The 20,754-nt window shown below is 36.8% G+C and overlaps 1 protein-coding gene across 1 annotated transcript in view; it reads right to left on the bottom strand.

Moving 5' to 3' along the window:
* LRRC7 (leucine rich repeat containing 7) overlaps positions 1–20,754 on the bottom strand; it is a 586,898-nt gene that overhangs the window by 355,673 nt on the left and 210,471 nt on the right. The window contains exon 4 of the mRNA XM_033228849.1: positions 464–581. Within this exon, the coding sequence (XP_033084740.1) occupies positions 464–581 (118 nt within the window). The remainder of the gene's footprint in view (positions 1–463; positions 582–20,754) is intronic.

The following is a 20,754-nucleotide window of genomic DNA, read 5'->3' as shown; positions in this document are numbered from 1 at the left end:
AACCATAGGAAATAAGTAAATTATACAATATTGTGAGGATGGTTAGTGCTAGGGGAAAAAACCGAAACCCAGTAAGGGAAATTAAGAGTATATTTTCAAATAGGGTGAAAGGGTAGGCTTTGTTTTGCAGGTGATATTTGACACATGTTGAGAAAAAATTTTACTCTGAGAATGACAGAAGTCAACTTTGTGAGGGCAGTAAATTTTTATAGAAAAGATTAGATCACATATCTGAATGCAGAGGGAAACAAGGCTTGAATGAGTCAAGCACATTAGTAAGAGGAGGAGAGAGAGGACGTCTGTCTTGGACTTAAAATTTAGGATTTAACTTTACAAGAGCATTAAACTACAGTTGCAACAAAATCAAAGAAAAAAATATTTTAGATTGTTTGCTAAGAGAAGATATTAAAACACATTTTCAGTAAAAAATTCCAGGTATTTTATGATGAGAGAAAAGTCTTACCATTTTTACTGATGTCGAGTTCTTTAAGATTAACTAAACTAGCAATAGTGGTTGGCAGATTTGAAAGGTCATTATCAGGAATACTTAGTTTTCGTAGAGCTTGACAGTTGAACAATTGCTGTAATAGAAAATAATCATTAATTAGATCTCAATTTGATTAAATTCATTCATAAACTCAGTAACAAAATTAAAGTCACGATGTTTATATATGTAGTAGTAAAAGAACCAGTTATAAAAGCCTCACTTTCCTCCATACTCATCTTCTCAATTGTTTCTGAATGGCTTCACATTCTATTCCCATATTAGCACTTCTATTTTCTGCTACCCAGACTCTTGCCCCTACTTTTACCACTCACATTCAATTTGCCACTGAATCCCCACTGACTGCTTTTGCTTTTAAGTAACTTCTGGAGTTGTCCTTTCTTTTCTATTCTGACAGCTACCAGGATTATCTCAGTTCTGTTTTTCTGTGACCACATTAGATTTCATGAGGTATTATTTTAATTGAATCACATTAAACAGTTGTTTATTTAATATGCAAAAACTGCAATACACTGGAATACCTGAGCTCACATTTCTTTTGTGCTCCCTCCCCCAACTGTTTCATAAATATTTGGTGCATGAGACATTTAACCTCTGATATTTGGTGAAAAAAAATCACTTGTAATTGCTTCATTTCTGCCATCAGTCCAAAGGATTAGGTGGGAAAGAGCTAAGTGTTAAAGTAATAGCTGTGAAATCCAGCATGCTTATATTCACTGGTTGAGGCAGATGCTTCTTTAAAATGTGAATTCTTGAGCTTTACCCAAATAGGTCCTGGAAGGGGGTCAACAGTCTGCATTTTTAACAAGCACACCAGTGATCTGGAAGCTTTGACATAGGTGTTTGCAGTATCATATTTTGAGAAACAATAAATTAGATGGTTTAGCTCTGTCCAATTCATCTTGACTCCTGCCAGATATGAACATCTGGCCAGAATTTTTGATTCATTTCTGGAAGAATTATCTTAATGAGATCTTTTCTGTTTGACATTTCTAATTCTGTTTTGCTAAATTTCCACAGATGAAGTCTGGTATCCATGACTATGAAATTGGCCTACAGTACATTTAACTACCATTTGTTCTTACATGTAATTTGTTATTTATAGGCAAAAACAATGTAGCACATGGTTGTTACGTCTTAACTCATTAGCCTTTACAAAATAAATTGGGCTGGTTGTTATTTAATATGAAATAATGCAGTTTCTTACTTTGGGTCATGTTTGGTGCCTTACAAAGATTATTTGTAACACTTCATGTAGTGTAGAATTAATTGTCAATATCTCAGACATAAATGTTGCTATTTCTTTTTATGAAATCCCAAAAAGAGAACTTGGATGCATACTTTGATGGATAGTTTCCACTATTAATTTTCCTTCTAAATAAATAGGAAAACAGATGCCTACACTCCTGGTAAAAGTTAAGTTATACTTATTCCAGTCTCTATAATTCTGTTACAACTATTACATCTATATCTGCATGCATTGTGGTCAGTTGTAGATTTGTAGATTTAAAAAAAATCAATTGTCTTATGACTGATTTTGGTAAGATTTACTAACAACTCTCTAGTCCGATCACTATCATACAACCATTTCAAGCCACGTTCAGGATAATGATTTTCAAAACACAATTTGTTTGTTTTATAAATTTGTCTCATCATCCCAACTAAATTCTGAAGTGAGCTCAAGAATTAATATTCCCACTATTAATAGTCCCAGTATTCTCTTTCAACTTTAAATGAAGTCACATCAGAAAGAAAAGACACAGAAACTTCTGAACAGCCTGTAACAAAAAGAATCCAAGATCTCCTTGGTGTAGAAGCCGAGAATATGGTATGTGGAATCAGACTGACGTGTGTTCAGTCTCCACCCATCTATTTACTAGCTGTGCAATCTTGGGCAAGTTACATAATATCTTTGAACTCATCAGTATCCTTGCCTCTAAAATGAGAACAATACATTACCTAACTTGAAGAGTTGTTGAGAGAATTATGAGTTAATAGATTCATCAGTTCTAAGTCACACATATTTTCCCATATTAACAGCTTTGATATTTGGAATGCACCCTGCAGTCAGGAGTAAGTTATGATTTTTAAGGAGTAGTTTTTCTTCCTTAATGGTACCATAATATTGATGTGTCTTATAATCAATGGCCTTGAATTTGATGAAATAAGGTACTTGTGAAAATGTAAGACTGTGTTTGTCACAGAGTAAAGCTTGATAACTATAAACTATTATTAATATTTATGTACCAGATATAGAGGCACACCTATATAATAATCTATTTTTTACTTTTCTAGATGATGGAGGCAGGAGTCATGCCTGATCTATCTTGGTATCAACTCGTTTCTTCCTTCTATACATCAAAGTGGCTGGTACAGTGTCCTGTATATAGTATATACTGAGGAAATATTTTTGAAATTCTGCATAGATAATTAAAAGGGAAATAAAGAGAATGCTAAATTCCAGATAAGAGTGGTAGTTCACTGGATTGGGAACTTCAGATATGTAAACAGTCTCAGTGGAATCCAAGTTTCAAATATAAAACAGTGAACTTCTTAATATAACTATGAAGAATACAAGTTGGCAAATAAATTAAAAAGGCATTTTAACAGCTCTTTCAAGATTCAAAAGCTTTGAATTAAAATGAGGAATGATTACAAAATACCTGTAATTCTTCAGTACAGTAGAATATGGCAAATATAATTGATAGCTATTATAATTAGAGTAAAACTGTTAGTAGTCATGGTAAACTTCTCAGTGATTCTCAATGATTCTCAAAGACTTGAATTGAATTGAAGGCATGGTTATCCTGTCTTCACTTGCTAATGGTATTTTACATTTCAAAAACAATAAAATTGTTTCAAGTCTTAAAATATTTGTGTACTAAAGTGTTCTTTTTTCCTTGGGCTAAAGGAAGCAATTTAACTCTGAAGAAATTGGTTTGAGAAGAGTATACGCTATAAATTAGTGACACCAAAGTAAACATTTAGAACTGAAACACAGCAGCTAGATGTCTTCTCTGAGAGTTAACAAAAAGAAAAAACCCTCAAAGGTTGAAAATAAAAATACATTTGGAGCTAAAAATGTATATTCCAAGATATTTCATTCATTCACTCATTCGTTCATTCATGAAAAACCATTTATTGATACTTGCCACAAGGTAGACACTATGCTAAGTGCAGGGGAAACAACTATACTTGAGCCCTGATTCTTCATATTTTAATATTCAGACATTAATATATTTTCATATTTGGGCACTAATATACTTTAATATTCAGAAGTTTATTTAAGTTTAAATTAATTTAATTGAAATGTATGTTGGGGGCAAATATCAGTTGTAATGAAAATGCACAGGTAGGATATCTGTACCAGATTTTATTGTTGATGGTGACGGAGTTGATTTATGAAAGTATCTTTAGAAAAGGTGTGAAAAAGTGGACCATGAGAGAGCCATCAGAAGTTAGCCAGATGGAGGCTAAAGAGGCAATAATGTCACACTTTTGTTGAAACATCTAAAGATAATCCCAACTCAAAGAATATGTAGCTCAAACTAGTTTCAGATATTTGCGTGATAACATAAGGAGACTTGAATCTTGGAGTGAGTGGTATGAGCCTACAACATCTACATGCATCTAAAATATATTTATTGAATATCTATTAAATCTATGATTTGTCTTCAATACTAAAGATAAAGGTATGAAAAGATATCAACTTCTGTTTCAGAAGTATGGTAAACTAAATATTTAAAGAGTAATCTTTTGGTACAGCAAAATGAAACACCCTCACACTCACCCACTGCTTTATTGTATAAAATGAGCTCTGACTGTAATTTGAGGCAATTATTTGAATTCCAGAATAACAGGAAAAATAACACATAGACTTACATGAGTCTGGATTTAGCTTTTGCTCTGGTGGTGTCTGTTGGTCCCTGATGGGTTAAGCCTGAGTTAAAGATATTGCAAGTGGAAGGATAGAAGACTGCTTGGAGTCTGAACAGAGTGAGAGATTGGCTTAGAGACCACCCCCAGTGAGTGAACTAGGAAAAAACTGGGTCTGCAAAGGGATTTAGCAGGGGATACACGTATTTCTCAGCCTCGGCTTTCAGTGAAGCGTGAAAAAGGAAGAAAAGAAGGAAGGGAGGCAGGAAGGAGGAAAAAAGGAAGGAAGGAAGGCAGGAGGGATGGGGGGGGAAGAAGGAATAAAGAAAAGAAAAAGAATGAAGAAAGGAAGTGACATAGTTTGGCTGTGTCCTCACCCAAATCTCATCCTGTAGCTCCTATAATTCCCACATGTTGTGGGAGGGACCTGGTGGGAGGTAATTGAATCATGGGGGCAAGTCTTTCAAGCTGTCTGCAGAAATTTGCATAAATAATGAGGAGCTGAAAGTTAATCACCAAGGCAATGGGTAAAACGTCTTCAGGGCATGTTGGAGACCTTTGTGGCAGCCTCTCCCATCACAGACCCAGGGCCCTGTACTGTGTGCAGAAAGGGGCCAACATAGAGGTTGGGCCATGGCTTCAGAGGGTGCAAGCCCCAAGCCTTGGCAGCTTCCACTTGGCGTTGAGCCTGCAAGTACACAGAAGTCCAAAATTGGGGTTTGTGAACCTCTGAGTAGATTTCAGAAGAAGTATAGAAGTGCCTGGGTACCCAGGCAGAAGTTTGCTGCAGGGGCGGGGCCCTCATGGAGAATCTCTGTGAGGGCAGTGCAGAAGGGAAATGTGAGGTTGGAGCTCCCACACAGAGTTCCTCCTTGGGTACCCCCTAGTGGAGCTGTAAGAAGAGGGCCACCTTCCCCTAGAACCCAGAATGGCAGATCCACTGACAGCTTGCACATTGTGCCTGGAAAAGCTGCAGACACTCAATGACAGCCCATGAAAGCAGCCGGGAGGGGAGCTGTACCCCACGAGGCCACAAGTACAGAGCTGCCCAAGGCTGTGGGAGCCCACCTCTCGAATCAGTGTGACCTGGATGTGAGACATGGAGTCAAAGGAGATCATTTTGGAGCTTTAAGATTTTGGACTTGCATGGGGCTTGTGGCCCCTTTGTTTTGGCCAATTTCTTCTATTTGGAATGGCTGTCTTTACCCAATGCCTGTACTCCCATTGTATCTAGGAAGTAACTAACTTGCTTTTGATTTTACAGGCCCATAGGTGGAAGGGACTTGTCTTGTCTCAGATGAGACTTTGTACTGTGGACTTTCGAGTTAATGCCAAAATGAGTTAAGACTTTGAGGGACTGTTGGGGAAGCATGATTAGTTTTGAAATGTGAGTACATAAGATATGGGAGAGTACAGGGGCAGAATGATATGGTTTGGCTGTGTCCCCACCCAAATCTCATCTTGTAGCTCCCATAATTCCCATGTGTTATTAGAGGGACCCAGTGGGAGGTAATTAAATCATAGTCTTTCCTGTGTTGTTTTTGTGATTGAATAAATCTCAAAAGATCTGATGGTTTTAAAAAGGGGAGTTTCCCTGCACAAGCTCTTCTCTTGTCTGCCAGCATGTGAGATGTGCCTTTTACCTTCCACCATGATTGTGAGGACTCCTCAGTCATGTGGAACCATAAGTCCAGTAAATATTTTCTTTTGTAAATTATCCAGTCTTGTGTATGTCTTTATCAGCAGCATGAAAATAGACTAATACAGGCAGGAAGGAAAAGAAGAAAAAATAAGAGGGCCGAAAAAGAAGAAAAAAAGGAAAGGAAGGAAAAGAATCAAGGACAGATAGGAATAGCAAAGGAATGAAGGGAGAGAGGGAAGAAAAGGAAGAAAGAGGAAAAAATAATAAAAAGAAAGAAAGAGAGAAAAAAAGTCTTCTAGGAATTGCCAACCACAAGCCTGACCTCTCTTGTGTTAGAGACTGGAATTCACAGTATCTGTGGGGCTTCTTTAAACCCACTTGAGAGTCACAAGTGGTCCTGTGTTAGTATTGCCCCAAGTGCCAGGTAGAAGCATACACAAGTCTCCCCTAGGGAATTCAACTTTAAATTCAGGCCTTTGTCTCACAGATAACATTGCAAAACACATAACATAATTTAACAAAATCACTAAATATATAGTAAAATTGACTCGAGTGAGATGTTACAGAAAAACAAAGAATCAAGCCTGCAAATGGTGGATATAACAGAATTATGAAACACAAAATGTAAAATAAATGCATTTAATATGTTTAAAGAAAGAAAAGTAGGATTTAAAAGACTGCCTAAATGACGTGGAGGACAGGGTAAGAAGGTCTTTTTGGAATTTTGGGAAACCATAGAAAATAAAATGAGTGAGTTAGTGGAGGAATTTCAGAATTGTTGGAAGGCACTCATATTCAGATTGAGCAAGCCCAATAAATTCTAAGCAAGATAAATAAAAAAGGAATCTATATCTGGACTTACATGAAGTTGCAGAGTATCAAAGGTAATAGATCTTAAAGTTTGTCAAGGAAAGATTATTTTCAAAAGCTCAAAAATTAGGGCTGTCTTCTCAACAACAAGTAAAGCAGCAATTCATTAGATGTCATCTCTGAAGTATTGAGAGTAAATAATCTTATATTTACAGTTATCATTTTTAATAAAGGAAAAATAAGTTTTTCAGACAAAAATAGACTTTACTATGGAGAGACTACTGAAGCCGCTGTGAAAGAATATGTTTTAGTAAGGAAAAAAAATATGACCAAGAAGAGAGGTCAGAGCAGCAAGAAAGAATATTAATTAAAAACAAGAACAAAAAATACGTGGTTACATCTAAACATTGACTACATAAAACAGTAACAAAATGGATAATTGTTGGATTAAAAAATAAATGTAGAACTAAAGTTCTGAACAACAAAAGCATGTGTAGCAAGAGAAAAATATTTGGATTACAAACATTTTCAGATTTTTTCATTGGGAGGAAGGCAAAGATACTGATTAACTTTAGATCAAAGTTAAATACTCGTGTTAAGTTAAAGTGATATGTTTACATTTCTAGAATAACAAATTAAAAAATAGAATTAAAGTGTATGATTTCTAGTTGATAGAGACAAAATAAATGGAATGAGATAAAGAAGCAGAAAAGACTTTAATAAATATAATGAAAAAAGACTCAGAAGTAGCAACACAGATAAAAATAAAGAATAGAGTGAAATACATTAATACAAATGCATCCGTAATTGCCTTCAGTAAATATGGATTAATTTCTGCAATTAAGAAACAGACTGTCAGAGTGAATTAAAATTAAAAACAAGCAATTTCTATGATGTTTAACAGTGGTGCACCCAAAAGTTGATGTAAAGTTGTAAAACTGTCAAAATTAACTGAAAGAAAGTTTACACAGCAATACCGATTTAAAGGCAAAATACATTACTAGAGAGAGAGTGACCACAAAGTGATAATCAGTTCACCAGTAATGTATAACAATTACAAATTTATCTAGTGTAGTAGCATTAATATATTTAAAGGCAAATGTGACGGATCTTCAAGGAGATACTGTAAAACTGTTATCACAGTAGGGTAGTTTAACACATTTTTCAATAATTGACTCAAAAACAGACAAAAAATACAAAAAGCTATAGAAGAACTAATGGCTACAATTAATGAGCTTGTTCTACAGGACACACATAGAACACTGAGCTCAACTACTATACAATATTTTTTAAAAATGCATATAAAAATTTACAATTAATCGTGTGCTAGACATAACAGAAGTCTCAACCAACACCAAAGAATTCATAACAAAAAGACCATATCCTTGGTCAATAATAAATTAAATTAAAAGTTTGTAACTAAAAATAACTTTAAAAACATTTATATTGTGTTCTATATTTACAAGATAAAATTTAATAATTCATGCACCAAAAAAAAATGATAATGGAGATTACAAAACAAATAATAAAATGTTACATAACAGAAATGCCACGATATAGCTAGAATAATAGGTGGTAAATGTGTAGCCTTAAATGCTTACATTAGAGAAGACAAAAGGCTGAAAATGAGTGAGTTAAGCATGCAACTTAGGAAAATTTACAACAAAAGGCAACAGAATAAACCCAAAGGATGTAGAAGGGAGACAGTAGTTGAGAAAGGAGCCCTTCACAACAATCTATGGAACAAGGAGGACACAGGAACTGAAGCAAGCAGCAAACTGTGAGCATCTCAAGGAGAGGAACCATGTCTTTTGTGGGTCATTGTATTTCTTTTATTATTGTTTGTGTCTTTTAAAATGTCTTACTGTGAAATACACATACCCAAGAACATATGTAATATGTGTTCTTTAAAATTATAATAACACTACGACCCATATTTCTCAATCCAGTTGAAGAAAGTTCACCTATGCTCCTCTCTATCATATCCCTTTGTCTTCTACCCAACACTACGGAGAGGCAACCAATTTCTTGAATTTTATTTTACCAATTCCCTCGCTTCTGTCTATTTTTTTTACAACAGGTTTTACAACAGGTTTAATAAGCCTAAATTTTTACAACGGGTTTGATAATCCTAAAATTATATATTGTTTGGATTTGTGTGTTTATCTTCATATGGATGGAGTAATATTGGATGTTTCCACCTGCAACTTTCCTTTTTCATTTGATATTATGTTATTAATAGTATTCAATGTTGATGTAGAAAATGTATTCATTCACTTTCACTGCTTTATGTTTCATATAACACAACTTTCGTATACATTCTATTATTCATGGCTTTTGGGTTCTTTCATTTTTTCTAACATGAGAAATGCTGCTACAAATATTCTAATGTACATCTGCTAGTGCACATACACAAAAGTTGGATAATAAAATTATTTATTTTTCTTCTAAATGTTTTAATGTTTTGATTTGAACCATCTGAAATTTATTTTTGAGAATGATGTGAAATAAGGATTTATTCTTTTCCCCCTTGTAGATGACCAGTTATTCCAGTATCTTTTTTTTTTTTTTTCTTTTTTGAGGTGGGAGTCTAGCTCTGTCGCCCAGACTGGAGTGTAGTGACATGATCTTGACTCACTGCAACCTCCTCCTCCCGGGTTCTAGCAATTCTCCAGCCTCAGCCTCCCAGGTAGCTGGGATTACTGGTGCTCGCCACCGCACCTGGCTAATTTTTTGTATTTTTAGTAGAGACAGAGTTTCGCCATGTTGCTGTTCTTGAACTCTTGACCTCAGGTGATCTGCCTGCCTCGGCCTCCCAAAGTGCTGGGATTACAGTTGTGAGCCACTGCGACTGTCCTCCAGTATCATTTTTAAAAAACTTCATTATTTCTCCACTGGTTTGCAAGACAACGTTTTTGAATATCTGATTTCCACTTAAGTGCCGGTTAGTTTCTGGACTTTCTATTTCTAGCCTACTGGTCTATTTGTCTATCCCTCTCTCACTCTACCTGGGTCACCAGAATTCTATGGCTTCGATTTGCGCTTTTCTTAAAAAATGGGAAAGAAATGTGAGAGAATGCCTGGAGAAGGAAGAAACATTTCAACCATGTTTAGAGAGGGGGGAGTTTTCTGAGTGGAAGGTGGCGATGGGGAGGTAGGGAAGATTGGAAAGTGCAGAGAAGCCCAAGAGGCTGTACATGAAAGAAAGGCTCAGAAGCATATTCAGAATGGCAACAATAGCAAAAAGCAAGTGACTGTATTCTAAGCTGTGTGGAGAGGAAAGAAAAATGAGGGTTTTAGTCAGAATGTAAAAGGCTGTAAGGGTCTGAGCTTTATCCTGTAGGAAGTGTTTGGACGGTCATTGTTCACAATTTTGAGTTAACCTTTTAGTTGCTATCTCCAGAAAAATGTTTCTGAGAACACGCATATGAGCATGTGCACGCGTCCACTCACACAAATACACACATTTGCAACCAATTTCAGGGAACTTGCAAACCACCTGAAGCCCAGGCGTGGATCTGTGGGCTAGGTTAATGGCCACTGAGAAGGAAGGAAGTGGTGGAATGTTGCTTCTAAAAAAGCAAATGTGATTAGGTCCATCTCCTCCTCATAATTTTTCAGTAGTTGTCTGCTCTCTTCAGGACAGTCCAAATTCCTTAATGTGGCTTCCAAGGCTCTTCGCCTCTCCAATTTCTCATCTTGCCATTTCTCTTTTTCCCTGTCCCTTCTCCATCCATAGCTCTCCTCTGCTGTCCTGCGTTACCACATCTCCAGCCACACTCAGCAGCTGTGTTTCTGCACCTGCTGTACTCTGCCTTGACTTTACAAATGCCAGTCTCCAACTGGAGCTCTTTTCCACTCTACCCTATCCCATCTCCCTTCTACTCTCTTGTTCAAGTTCCAGGTCACAGATTAAGACCTGTTTGCATGCTCCACCTGCATACTTTTTAACGTTCTGTACGTTTATACCTATTGAAACATGGATGTCTGAGTTTTGTGATAACAAGATTGAAGTGTAGTTTCTCCGGTTCCTGTAGTATGGAAAGTGTGGAACACAATGCTTGGCACATTGTACCTTCTCAGTAAATGGTTATTCTTTCATGCATATTCTATGTAGGAGAGTGGCATAATAGCAAGATAGTCACCATTTTTTTGTATGTCTATTACATAGGTGCAAGTGACTAAACTACACTTTGATGTATATTGTCTCTACTTACAATAATGTTGTAAAGAAGGTATTGTTATCCTTATTTTGTAGATGAGAAAACTCAGGAGGTAACTTTTACAAGGTCACATTGCTAGCAAGTGCCAGAGCTAAGATTCAAAATCAGTTCTGTGTAGGTACAAAGCCATTTCTTTCTTTCTTTTCTTTTTTTCTTTCTTTTTTTTTTTTTTTGAGACAGAGTCTCGCTCTGTCTCCCAAGCTGGAGTGCAGTGGCATGATCTCAGCTCACTGCAACTTCCACCTCCCAGGTTCAAGCGATTCTCCTGCCTCAGCCTGCCAAGTAGCTGGGATTACAGTTGTGCATCACCACACCTGGCTAATTTTTTTACATTTTTGGTACAGACAGGATATCGCCATGTTGGCCAGGCTGGTCTCGAACTCCTGACCTCAAGTGATCCACCTGCCTTCACCTCCCAAAGTGCTGGGATTACAGGCGTGAGCCACCGTGCCAGGCCACAAAGCCATTTCTATACTAGCACACTATCGCCTCTGAATGATCAGATCTGAGCTTTGGAAAGATAATGGTGAGAATTGACAACAGTCTCTCCCAGGCTTCCTGGGAGGGAAGAGTGGATAAAACAAGGAACCAGTGAGCCCTCACAAAGGCCGCAGGACCCAGGAGAATTACGAAAGACTCAGACTCGACAACTATCTACTGACAGAGAGGAGCATAGCGTAAACATGAGTATATGTTATAGCACTTTGGGGTTAGCAAAGTGCCATATAAATGAAAAAATCATAACTTGGATTAGCATTTTATTAATATCTTTATACTCATGCATGCAAAATTGAGAACATTATAAAAATGGCATAAATGTAGATGACTATATCTCAAACATAGTTTAGTTTCTTAGAAAAAATAAAATAAGCTGTATAGTTTTCACCACAAATACAAAAGTTTTAGTTGTATGCAAATTTTCAAAAGATAAATCCTTTTCCTGAAAAGCTTTATATTAAATCATAAATATTCAGTGAGAGGTTTATTGATGCTATATGTAGGCACATGTAGACTTCACCAGGGAAAAGAAATGATTGTCTAATGAGTTGGCCTCACTCAATGGCTGGTTTCTTAGAAGTTCTTCCTTTGAATCCCTTTAAAGATGTTCAGTTCATTTGAAAGTTGTTTCAAAGAAATAATTATATTGTGCATATTATAATACAATGTTTTAAAATTCTTTCATTTAAAACAGGTGTTAATAATTTTTTTTTGTTAGAAAAGAGCCAACTCTAAGTAATAAGTGAGCAAAAATGGTTATATATATATACTTGGTGAAATTGTAAACTTCCAATTGTGACATCATTTACCCTTCCTTTCCCTCCTTCTTTTCTCCTTCCCTTTATCTCTCCTTTTCCCTTTCTTCCTCCCTTCTATCCTTTCCCTTCCCCCTAGACTGCTTGTGTTCAGTGAGCACCTCTTGAACATCTACTCAGTGACAGGAACAGTGCCAGGATTCAAAGATTAATAACAAAGAATCCCCTTCCTCATGCATACAGCTAACTAATGGTTGTAAATAAAATAAAAGGTAATAACTACTATAACAGAGAGAGGGCTTTGCAAAGAACATTTTATTCCCAAAGAAATATCCCTAGACTTTTTTCTTGATGTAGAGAATTTAAATATGTGGAATTGTGTGCTTTTAAAAACTCTTCTATGCTACTCTCCCACACTAACATCCACTCCTTAAATATTCATACACAGTGAATATTACGGAAGTGACTTACTCAGATTTTTGTTTTTGAGAAACAACTGGCACCTACGAACAGACAGGCAAGTGGGAGATTAGAAAACATCCAGATGAAAAATAATGAGTCTTCACTAAAGCACTGTTAGTAGAAGTGAGCAGAGTGACACAGCTAAGAGGAGAAATCATTAAGAGCTGGTGCCAGCAGTGCATGGGCAAAGAAGAGATTTTGTAGTCAAACAAGACTTTAGGGTCTCTAGTAGTAGTGATGGTGTAGGATTGGTGGGGCAGGTATAGCGCTGGACAAGCACTGGCAGTATCAAGTAAGATTGGAGCTATAGGAAAAGGGAACAATTATAGTCCTTTCTAGTACATTTTAGCAATGTTGAATGTACTGCAGAGAAGAGCTCTTTTTATTTCCTGCAGAAAGATGGTGACTACAGTAGATACCCAGGCATTTTATCCTAGAAAACAATAAATATCACTGCTGTTGTTCTTTTTTTTTTTTTTTTTGAGACGGAGTCTCGCTCCGTCGCCCAGGCTGGAGTGCAGTGGCGCGATCTCGGCTCACTGCAAGCTCCGCCTCCCGGATTTACGCCATTCTCCTGCCTCAGCCTCCCGAGTAACTGGGACTACAGGCGCCCGCCACATCGCCCGGCTAGTTTTTTTTGTGTTTTTTTTTAGTAGAGACGGGGTTTCACCGTGTTAGCCAGGATGGTCTTGATCTCCTGACCTCGTGATCCGCCCGTCTCGGCCTCCCAAAGTGCTGGGATTACAGGCTTGAGCCACCGTGCCCGGCCCTGTTGTTCTTAAAATACAGATCTTTTAAACAACAATTTGTACAAAGATGTTGAATCATTTTTCCCTTTGGAAGACCAAGGTTATTTTAACATTTGTTATTATCTTAGAAGGAAGGGAATATATCTGTTTTATTGGAATAACGGCTGTTGCTTTGAATGTGCAAGACATAGCACATTGCCATGCCTACTCTATTCAATAAAAATTTGCATTAAAATATTTAAATGAAAGTGTTAAGTTGCATATCCTTGATTACTTTATGTGATGGTAGCAAGCTAATAATACCCAGAATGAAATAGAAAAATGTGAAAGCTGAACTTAAAAGCATAGCTTTAAGTGTTCTTAATTTCAACCCAGTTTCATCGTTTCTGTGTATTTGGGGTAAATTCCTGATATCTCTATTAAGCTAAAGACAAAGGATATGTGTGTATGAGTATGCTTGTTCATAGGTGTGCCTTTGAAGAGGGGTTCCTTTTGTTGCTTTTTTAGTAATTATTGGTTGGTAAAAGTTTTGTTAGTTGACATGTAAAAAATACTGGCTTTGTCTATAGAGGGTAATCAATGTGGTATGTGAACAATTAGGCTGAATGGTATCAATCTAGAGTTCCACACTAGTGTTAGCTGGTTTATATATGTGTATATATGTATATATTGTTTTGCCCTTCTATGCCCTGATCAGTTGTGAGTGACAAAAGGCTAACTTTGCTGACTAGCACTACTGATGTCAGTGAGCCAGAGAGAAGATGGCTCATGGTATAACTGGAGTTTTTTCTCCACTGGTAGTGATAATAAGTAGATTATAAACTTTGGAATCAGATAGACCAGGATTTGAATTCTGACTCCATTCATACTTAGCCACATTATTGAGTTAGTTCCATGTTCCCTAAGGTTCCATTTCTAATCTGAAAACCCAACTAGATTGTGCTCTAGTCTTGTCTTCAGCAATGCACTTCTGCCAGATGGACCTCCCTGACTTCCAAACAAAGCAGGATTGGTTGTTTCTCTATTGTGTTTTCATGTACTTTTGCATATATATTTCTATAACCCACTGTTACAAAATTATAAGTACTTATGCAATAAATACTTAGTGAGAAGCTAGCTTTGGACAAAACATGCAACAGTTCCCATGGAAACAAAGATTAAATAGACATAGTTCAGTATTCTGGTAGGGGAGGCGAACACACATTAGTGTCTTTCTTCTTCACCCTTGTTTCCCTGGAACAGAGTAAGCATTCAGTAAATATATATATATATATAGAATGAATAATTGCCATAGGTTTGGCAAGCACAACTATGGAACATGGTAATATGGAGGCACAGAGGAGAGTGGAACAAATGTGCCAGGGAGTGAATAATGAAGGCTGTGGGAGGAAGTGACAGTTGAGATGAATCAAAGTAGCGTGCCAGGCCGAGGAAACAGCATGAACCTACAGGCAAGAAAAAGCTTTGTGTTTCAGGAACACTTCCTAAGAGAGCAGAAGAAGGAAGATATTGCAGAAATAGGCTGTAGCCAGACTATAGAGGCCTCAGGTCAGCATTCCATGCTAAGCTGTGTGGTTTTTTCCCCTGAAGTTAGAGAAGAGACAGGTAACTTCCTTAACTTAGGTTACAGTCTGGTCATATTTATATTTGGAATGGGTCACTATTGGCTGTGTGAGAAATAGAATGGGGGAAAAGGCTGGTTTAAGATAACACTAAGGAGATGATTCCATTAGTCAGCTGTGAGATGTAGGTCTGACAAAGGCTCCAGTCATAGGGTGGAGAGGTGAGATAGATTTAAGAGATATTTAGGTAACAAAATCTTAGCTGTTGATTTGATGTGGAAGCTGAACAAATAGAAAGAGTAAATGATGACTGTCTTGGTAACCAAACTGAATGGACAGTCACCAACTGAAACAAGGAATATGGGACAGAAGACAGGTTTCAAGGTGGGGAATTATACTTGTTGAGTGTGAATATTCAAGTAAGTCCAGCAAGCATGTACCAGTTTGAAGACTGAGAGACTGGGATGAGCTGGCATTGTAGATTTGTGAGTCTTCACTCACAACTATGAGAACAGATGAAGGTGATAACCCAGAGAGAACAGCAAGATCAAGGAGCTTTCGCCTCTGCTCCCCTGAAGCTGGCATTGTAAAAGATACAAATGACACTTTATTGCCTTGTTTAATGGATTATACAGTTCTTGCCTTTCTTGGCCTCCCTATTCCGTTTAACGATGTCATCCCTCCCTTCTGAGAACACTCCACTCTGATATCCCTGACTTCATTCTTCTAAAAAGAGCTCCTCCTGCTGTGGGCAACCCGCATACCCTGCCTCTGTGGGCCCTGGCTCTGCCCCATTCCTCTCAAGTGTTAGGGTTCCTCTGTAGGCTGGTGGCAGTGTTCCATTGGTGATGACAGAACCAAATGTCATTAATGTTAATGAATAAACATATACTCAACCTTTTATCAGTTAGCTCTTAATTATTTAGGGCTCTTGGTAGAAAGCAAAATTCAATCCTATTTAAGGTCACTCACACACAGGACAGACTCCATCGAGGGCCATGGGAAATTCACCGTAAAGGATCTCGAAAAATAGGAAACAAACCTTTAATTCACCCACTTAAAATTTAAAGAAAACAGAAAACTTAACTGTCTGAGCAATAAATATCAAACCCACACACCCACACAGACCCACACCAAAATGAAAAATCAATAGCAAGGTAGTGAGGTTGCATTGTTACCAGGAAAGCAAGAAGCAGTAAATATCACATGCAGGCACACACACACCCCGCTCACACACACCCACACACACCCCCACACACCCCAAAATGAAAAATCAATAGCAAGGCAGTGAGGTTGCATTATTACCAGGAAACAGAGAAGCAGTAACATGGTTCTAAAGAAAGAGGTAGAACGTGGATGTTTCCTTTAATCTCTGACTGGTTGAGACTTAACTCACTTAGTGCTGTTTCAGGTTCGTTATGGAAAAAACAAATTGCCTCTATGCATAGAAGGGATACATATCTCTAGGATTTTATTAAAAATTTATTTCCACATACATTTTGGAAGAAAAAGTATCTGCAAAAGATTTGTTTCATTTCACATCACTGTTAATTTGGATTAGAAGATAACTTCCTTTCTGGAAAGTGCAACTATCATTTCTCATTTTATGGGGAGAGGCCAGCTTGTTTGTATTCTTTACGGTATTGCAGCTCATAGCAATTACTGCCATTTGTTGAAAGATTATGTTTTGCAGACACCATACTCACATTTCACATATATTATGTTATATAATATATAACAGTGAAGAAGAATTACCACAAGGTCAGTAGATGATAAAAATAAGATATGAGTAAGACAGTCTTTCAAGGTAGATGCTATTTTCTCCAGTTTACATAGGAGAGAAACTGAGGCTAAGAACCTTCCTCAAGCTGGGATTCAAAGTTAAGTCTGCCCAACTCTAAGACTTTAGTGGTTTTCCCTACCCCAGACATTTCACTTTGGGCTGCCCTTTGTCTCCGTAATGAGAGGCTCTATTGGGATTTTGGAGCTGACCTTTGAAATTAAATAATACTAGCTAGGAGGCAATAAGGGTGAGCTTTCATTATTCATATCCTTTGCTTCTTTTCTTTCCCATCATTTCTCACATCTGGGGAACTGTTCATTATCTCTGAAGTCTAGTCCAAGGTCTCTTAAACTTTTCTGCCACAGTATCTCTAACAACAGAATACAGTAAATATGATTTCTCTTCACAATTCAGATGAATTTTGCATTTGATTCTGTAACATGTTTATGGTTTTCTCTTAGAAATAATTTAATTAATTGTCATTATAGAAAGATGCAGTACATATTTGCTATAGTAGATCCTGACTCCTGGTCTTATATAGCTCTCCTAATTTTTGAAAGCAAATGTCCATATATGAATTTTACATTTGACTAGAAGTCAGTTCTATGCAAGGTCAGCTTCATAATCTCTGTGAAGTAATCCTACATTTCTGTAACAAGTTAAGAGTGACCTGGCTTTCTAAGAGTGCCTGGTCAAGAACTGGATCTCAAAGTGGTTCTAAATCAGAGAGGGCATTCTATTAATGTGGCAGTTTGGACTCACTTCTAGAATGAAATCTGCCTTTTGGAGTTGATAGGGGATTAATTTTCTAGAGTATAACAAAGTGTCAAGTCACATACTAAGAATTAAGCTGGAAATGAATAATATTAAAACATGCAATAACCAAGTAACAACTATTAAAAGAAGTAGTGAAAACAATAGATAGCAGAAATTGACACACCTGAAATTACATTTTTACTTTTTACCTCATTTAATTTGCACAAATCATGTTTTATAATATACTGGAGTTCTGGACATATACTTTTATTAGTGTGGCTTTTATAAGACACATTGATAAATCATTTTCAGAAGGAAGTGCTATTATATTGTCAGATTTGGTCAGCTCTACCGAACGACTACTCCCTGTGTTTTTCTCTTCTAGCTCAATTCTCTTTTCCTCTTAAAATTTTTTAAAATAAAAATATCTCAGTTCTTTTTCCCCTTCTTCACATCCCACAGTCTCTCTTGTAGGGATAGTTGCTTTCAACTCTTTTAGCTATTACTTCTTGTATTTTCTTCTACATTTCTAAAGATGTGCATGTATTTCTTTGTCTTTTTCTATCAATTGTAGAGATTGTGTATTTATTTCATATTATGGCATTTGAAAAATCATATCATCTCTCACCACCAAAGCCACCATCAGTCTTTTTGCCAATCTTCCCAGCATACTTATATCCAAATCTTTGGTTAAATCAGTGGTAAATACTGACATTAATACGTGGATTTGTACCCTGTGTTTACTCATAAAAGTTTTTTAAAACATAAATGTAATATGTATACTTAAAATATGTAACATGATGTTATAGAATACACATAGATAGCAAAAAGGCTACTGTAGTGAAGAAAATTAACATATAAATCACCTCACTTTTCCTTGTTTCTGTGGCAAGAGTAGCTAAAATCTACTCATTAAGCATGAATTTCATATACAGTACAATTTTATTACCTATAGTCTTCATGCTGTACATTAGATTTATAGATTTGTTCATCCTATGTATATGCTACTCATAAAAATTTTTTTTGTTCCAGAAATTGCTTCATTTTTTAGCTTGTTTTTTTCTATACATTTATCCTTAATTTTCTCCAAATGCTCCAAAAGCTCTGTCAAATGCCAAGCAATTATATTTCTAAACATAAAGCACATCAGATAAATTGCTAGGTCTACATTTTATTCTAGAACAATTCACTCCTGTGCCCTGTATAGCTGGCTGCAGCATGGGAAGATTGCTCTCTCAAGGTAATGTACAGCTGGTTTTGTAAGATATTCCTTTACTGCTCTTCTGAACTGGGCTCTGGTCCCTGGATTCTATGCCTTCCATCTTTTTGCTTACCCAGATATCCTGTAGCAGAAATCTAGGAGTCACCTGTGACTCCCTCCTCCAATATTAAGATGCTCCTTCCCCCAATATCAAGATGGCCAATCCAGTAAAGTTTGCCTTCTAAAAACCTCTCCAAACTCTGTCCTTCAAATCCATCCTCAGGATCACCATCCTGGGCCAGGCCATTTTTTTTAAGGGATCAGGTGTCACTCTGTCTCTCAGGCTGTAGAGGTGTGGTCATAGCTTACTACAGTCTTGAACTCTTGGGCTTAAGCGATCCTCTTGCCTCAGCCTCCCTAGCAGCAGGGATAACAAGTGTAAGCCACCATACCTAGCTCTATTTTCTAGCTGTATAACCTTTAGTACATTCTTTAACCTCACTGTGCTTTAAGATCCTTAAATTTAGTGAAGACAACAAAACCTATTGGGCAGGGTTGTTCTGAGGACAGAAAAGCTATTGCATATGAAGTGCTTAGCACAGAGCAGATGATCAATAAACTTTTGTTGCATTTCCTGCCTTCTTAGCTGTTCATCTGTCTTGTCAGTTTTTTCTGGTCCAGGCATATAAGACAATATATAAGACTTTAGGAGAACTTGCCTTTGATATCTGTTTCTTAACTAACCACCACTTTAAGAGGAAACTTTACAAAATACAGTTAAGTTATACATTTAAGGCCCTCAATTCATTTTATAAGTAATATTCCTCTTTAATCCCAAATTTCATGTACCCCACTCTCTCACCTTCTTGGCACATTGTAAGATTGTCACTTCTCATCCTTTCAGCTCACAGCATTTCTTTCACACATTGGAACCTCTACAGTTTGAACCAAACTTCAGTGTCATTATGTCCCTCAAGTCCTGCCAATCATCATCATCTGCACTCACATTTTCTTCTTTCTCTTTCATTACAATGAATGAAGTATGTCTATTCCTCCCCTTCACACATTCTGAGGATCTCCTATACTTTTGCCTTCAGGACTTTGCTCCTATAATTATTCCATCAATTTTATGCAGCTAGTTTCTCCCCCTTTCTTCTTATTTAATTCTAGTCATGAACAAATGTGCCTTCATGTCACTGATCTTAAAACAAAACAAAATGCATTTTGACTTCATACACTTCTCTAGCTGGTCCCATTGTTCTGCTTTCCCTAACAACAAAACATTTTAAATAGAGATGTTTATATTCACCATTGTCTTTTTAATCTACTTCTATCAGGTTTTCACTGTACTACTCTTATTAAGGTCACCAACGACTTCCATACTAGCAAATACAATGGTCCCTCCTCTATCCTCTTAGCCAATCTCTCAGTTTATATTCCCTCTTTTAAAACACTTTCTGTTCTTTTCCTGGCTTTCATGACAACATAAGTTTTCTTTCTATATCCTCAAAAACTCTTCTTTCCTTGTTTTCCTCCTCTATCAATAGCAACTCTTTCTAAATTTCCTTTCTGGTCCTAATCTACCTCCCAAATTCATTTCGTTATCAAATTTTGTTAACTTTGCCTACAAAACATAGTGTGAAATTCTTCTCCTTTTCTTCACTATCATCAGTCTCCTTGAAGCCACCAACCTCTCACCTGTACAACTGCAATAGCGTCTAATCTCTTTTTCTCTGCTCTTGACTTGCTACAATGTATTTTCACTGCAACCAGAGTGGTATTTTTAAAATATAAGTAATTTCATGTCACTGTTTCTCTTAGAATTCTTCAGTGTCCCTTCATGTCACTTAGAATAAAATCTTAAGACCATTGCTAGCTTATCTGAACTTGTATGATTTAGCCCCACTCTTTCTCCTGCAACCTCTCCCACCT

Source organism: Trachypithecus francoisi, unplaced genomic scaffold (genome assembly GCF_009764315.1).
Source record: "Trachypithecus francoisi isolate TF-2019V2 unplaced genomic scaffold, Tfra_2.0 Lachesis_group12, whole genome shotgun sequence".
In the NCBI taxonomy this organism is placed as follows: domain Eukaryota; kingdom Metazoa; phylum Chordata; class Mammalia; order Primates; family Cercopithecidae; genus Trachypithecus; species Trachypithecus francoisi.
Note: the sequence above shows the minus strand (reverse complement) of the source record. Positions and strands in the feature narration are given on the sequence as shown.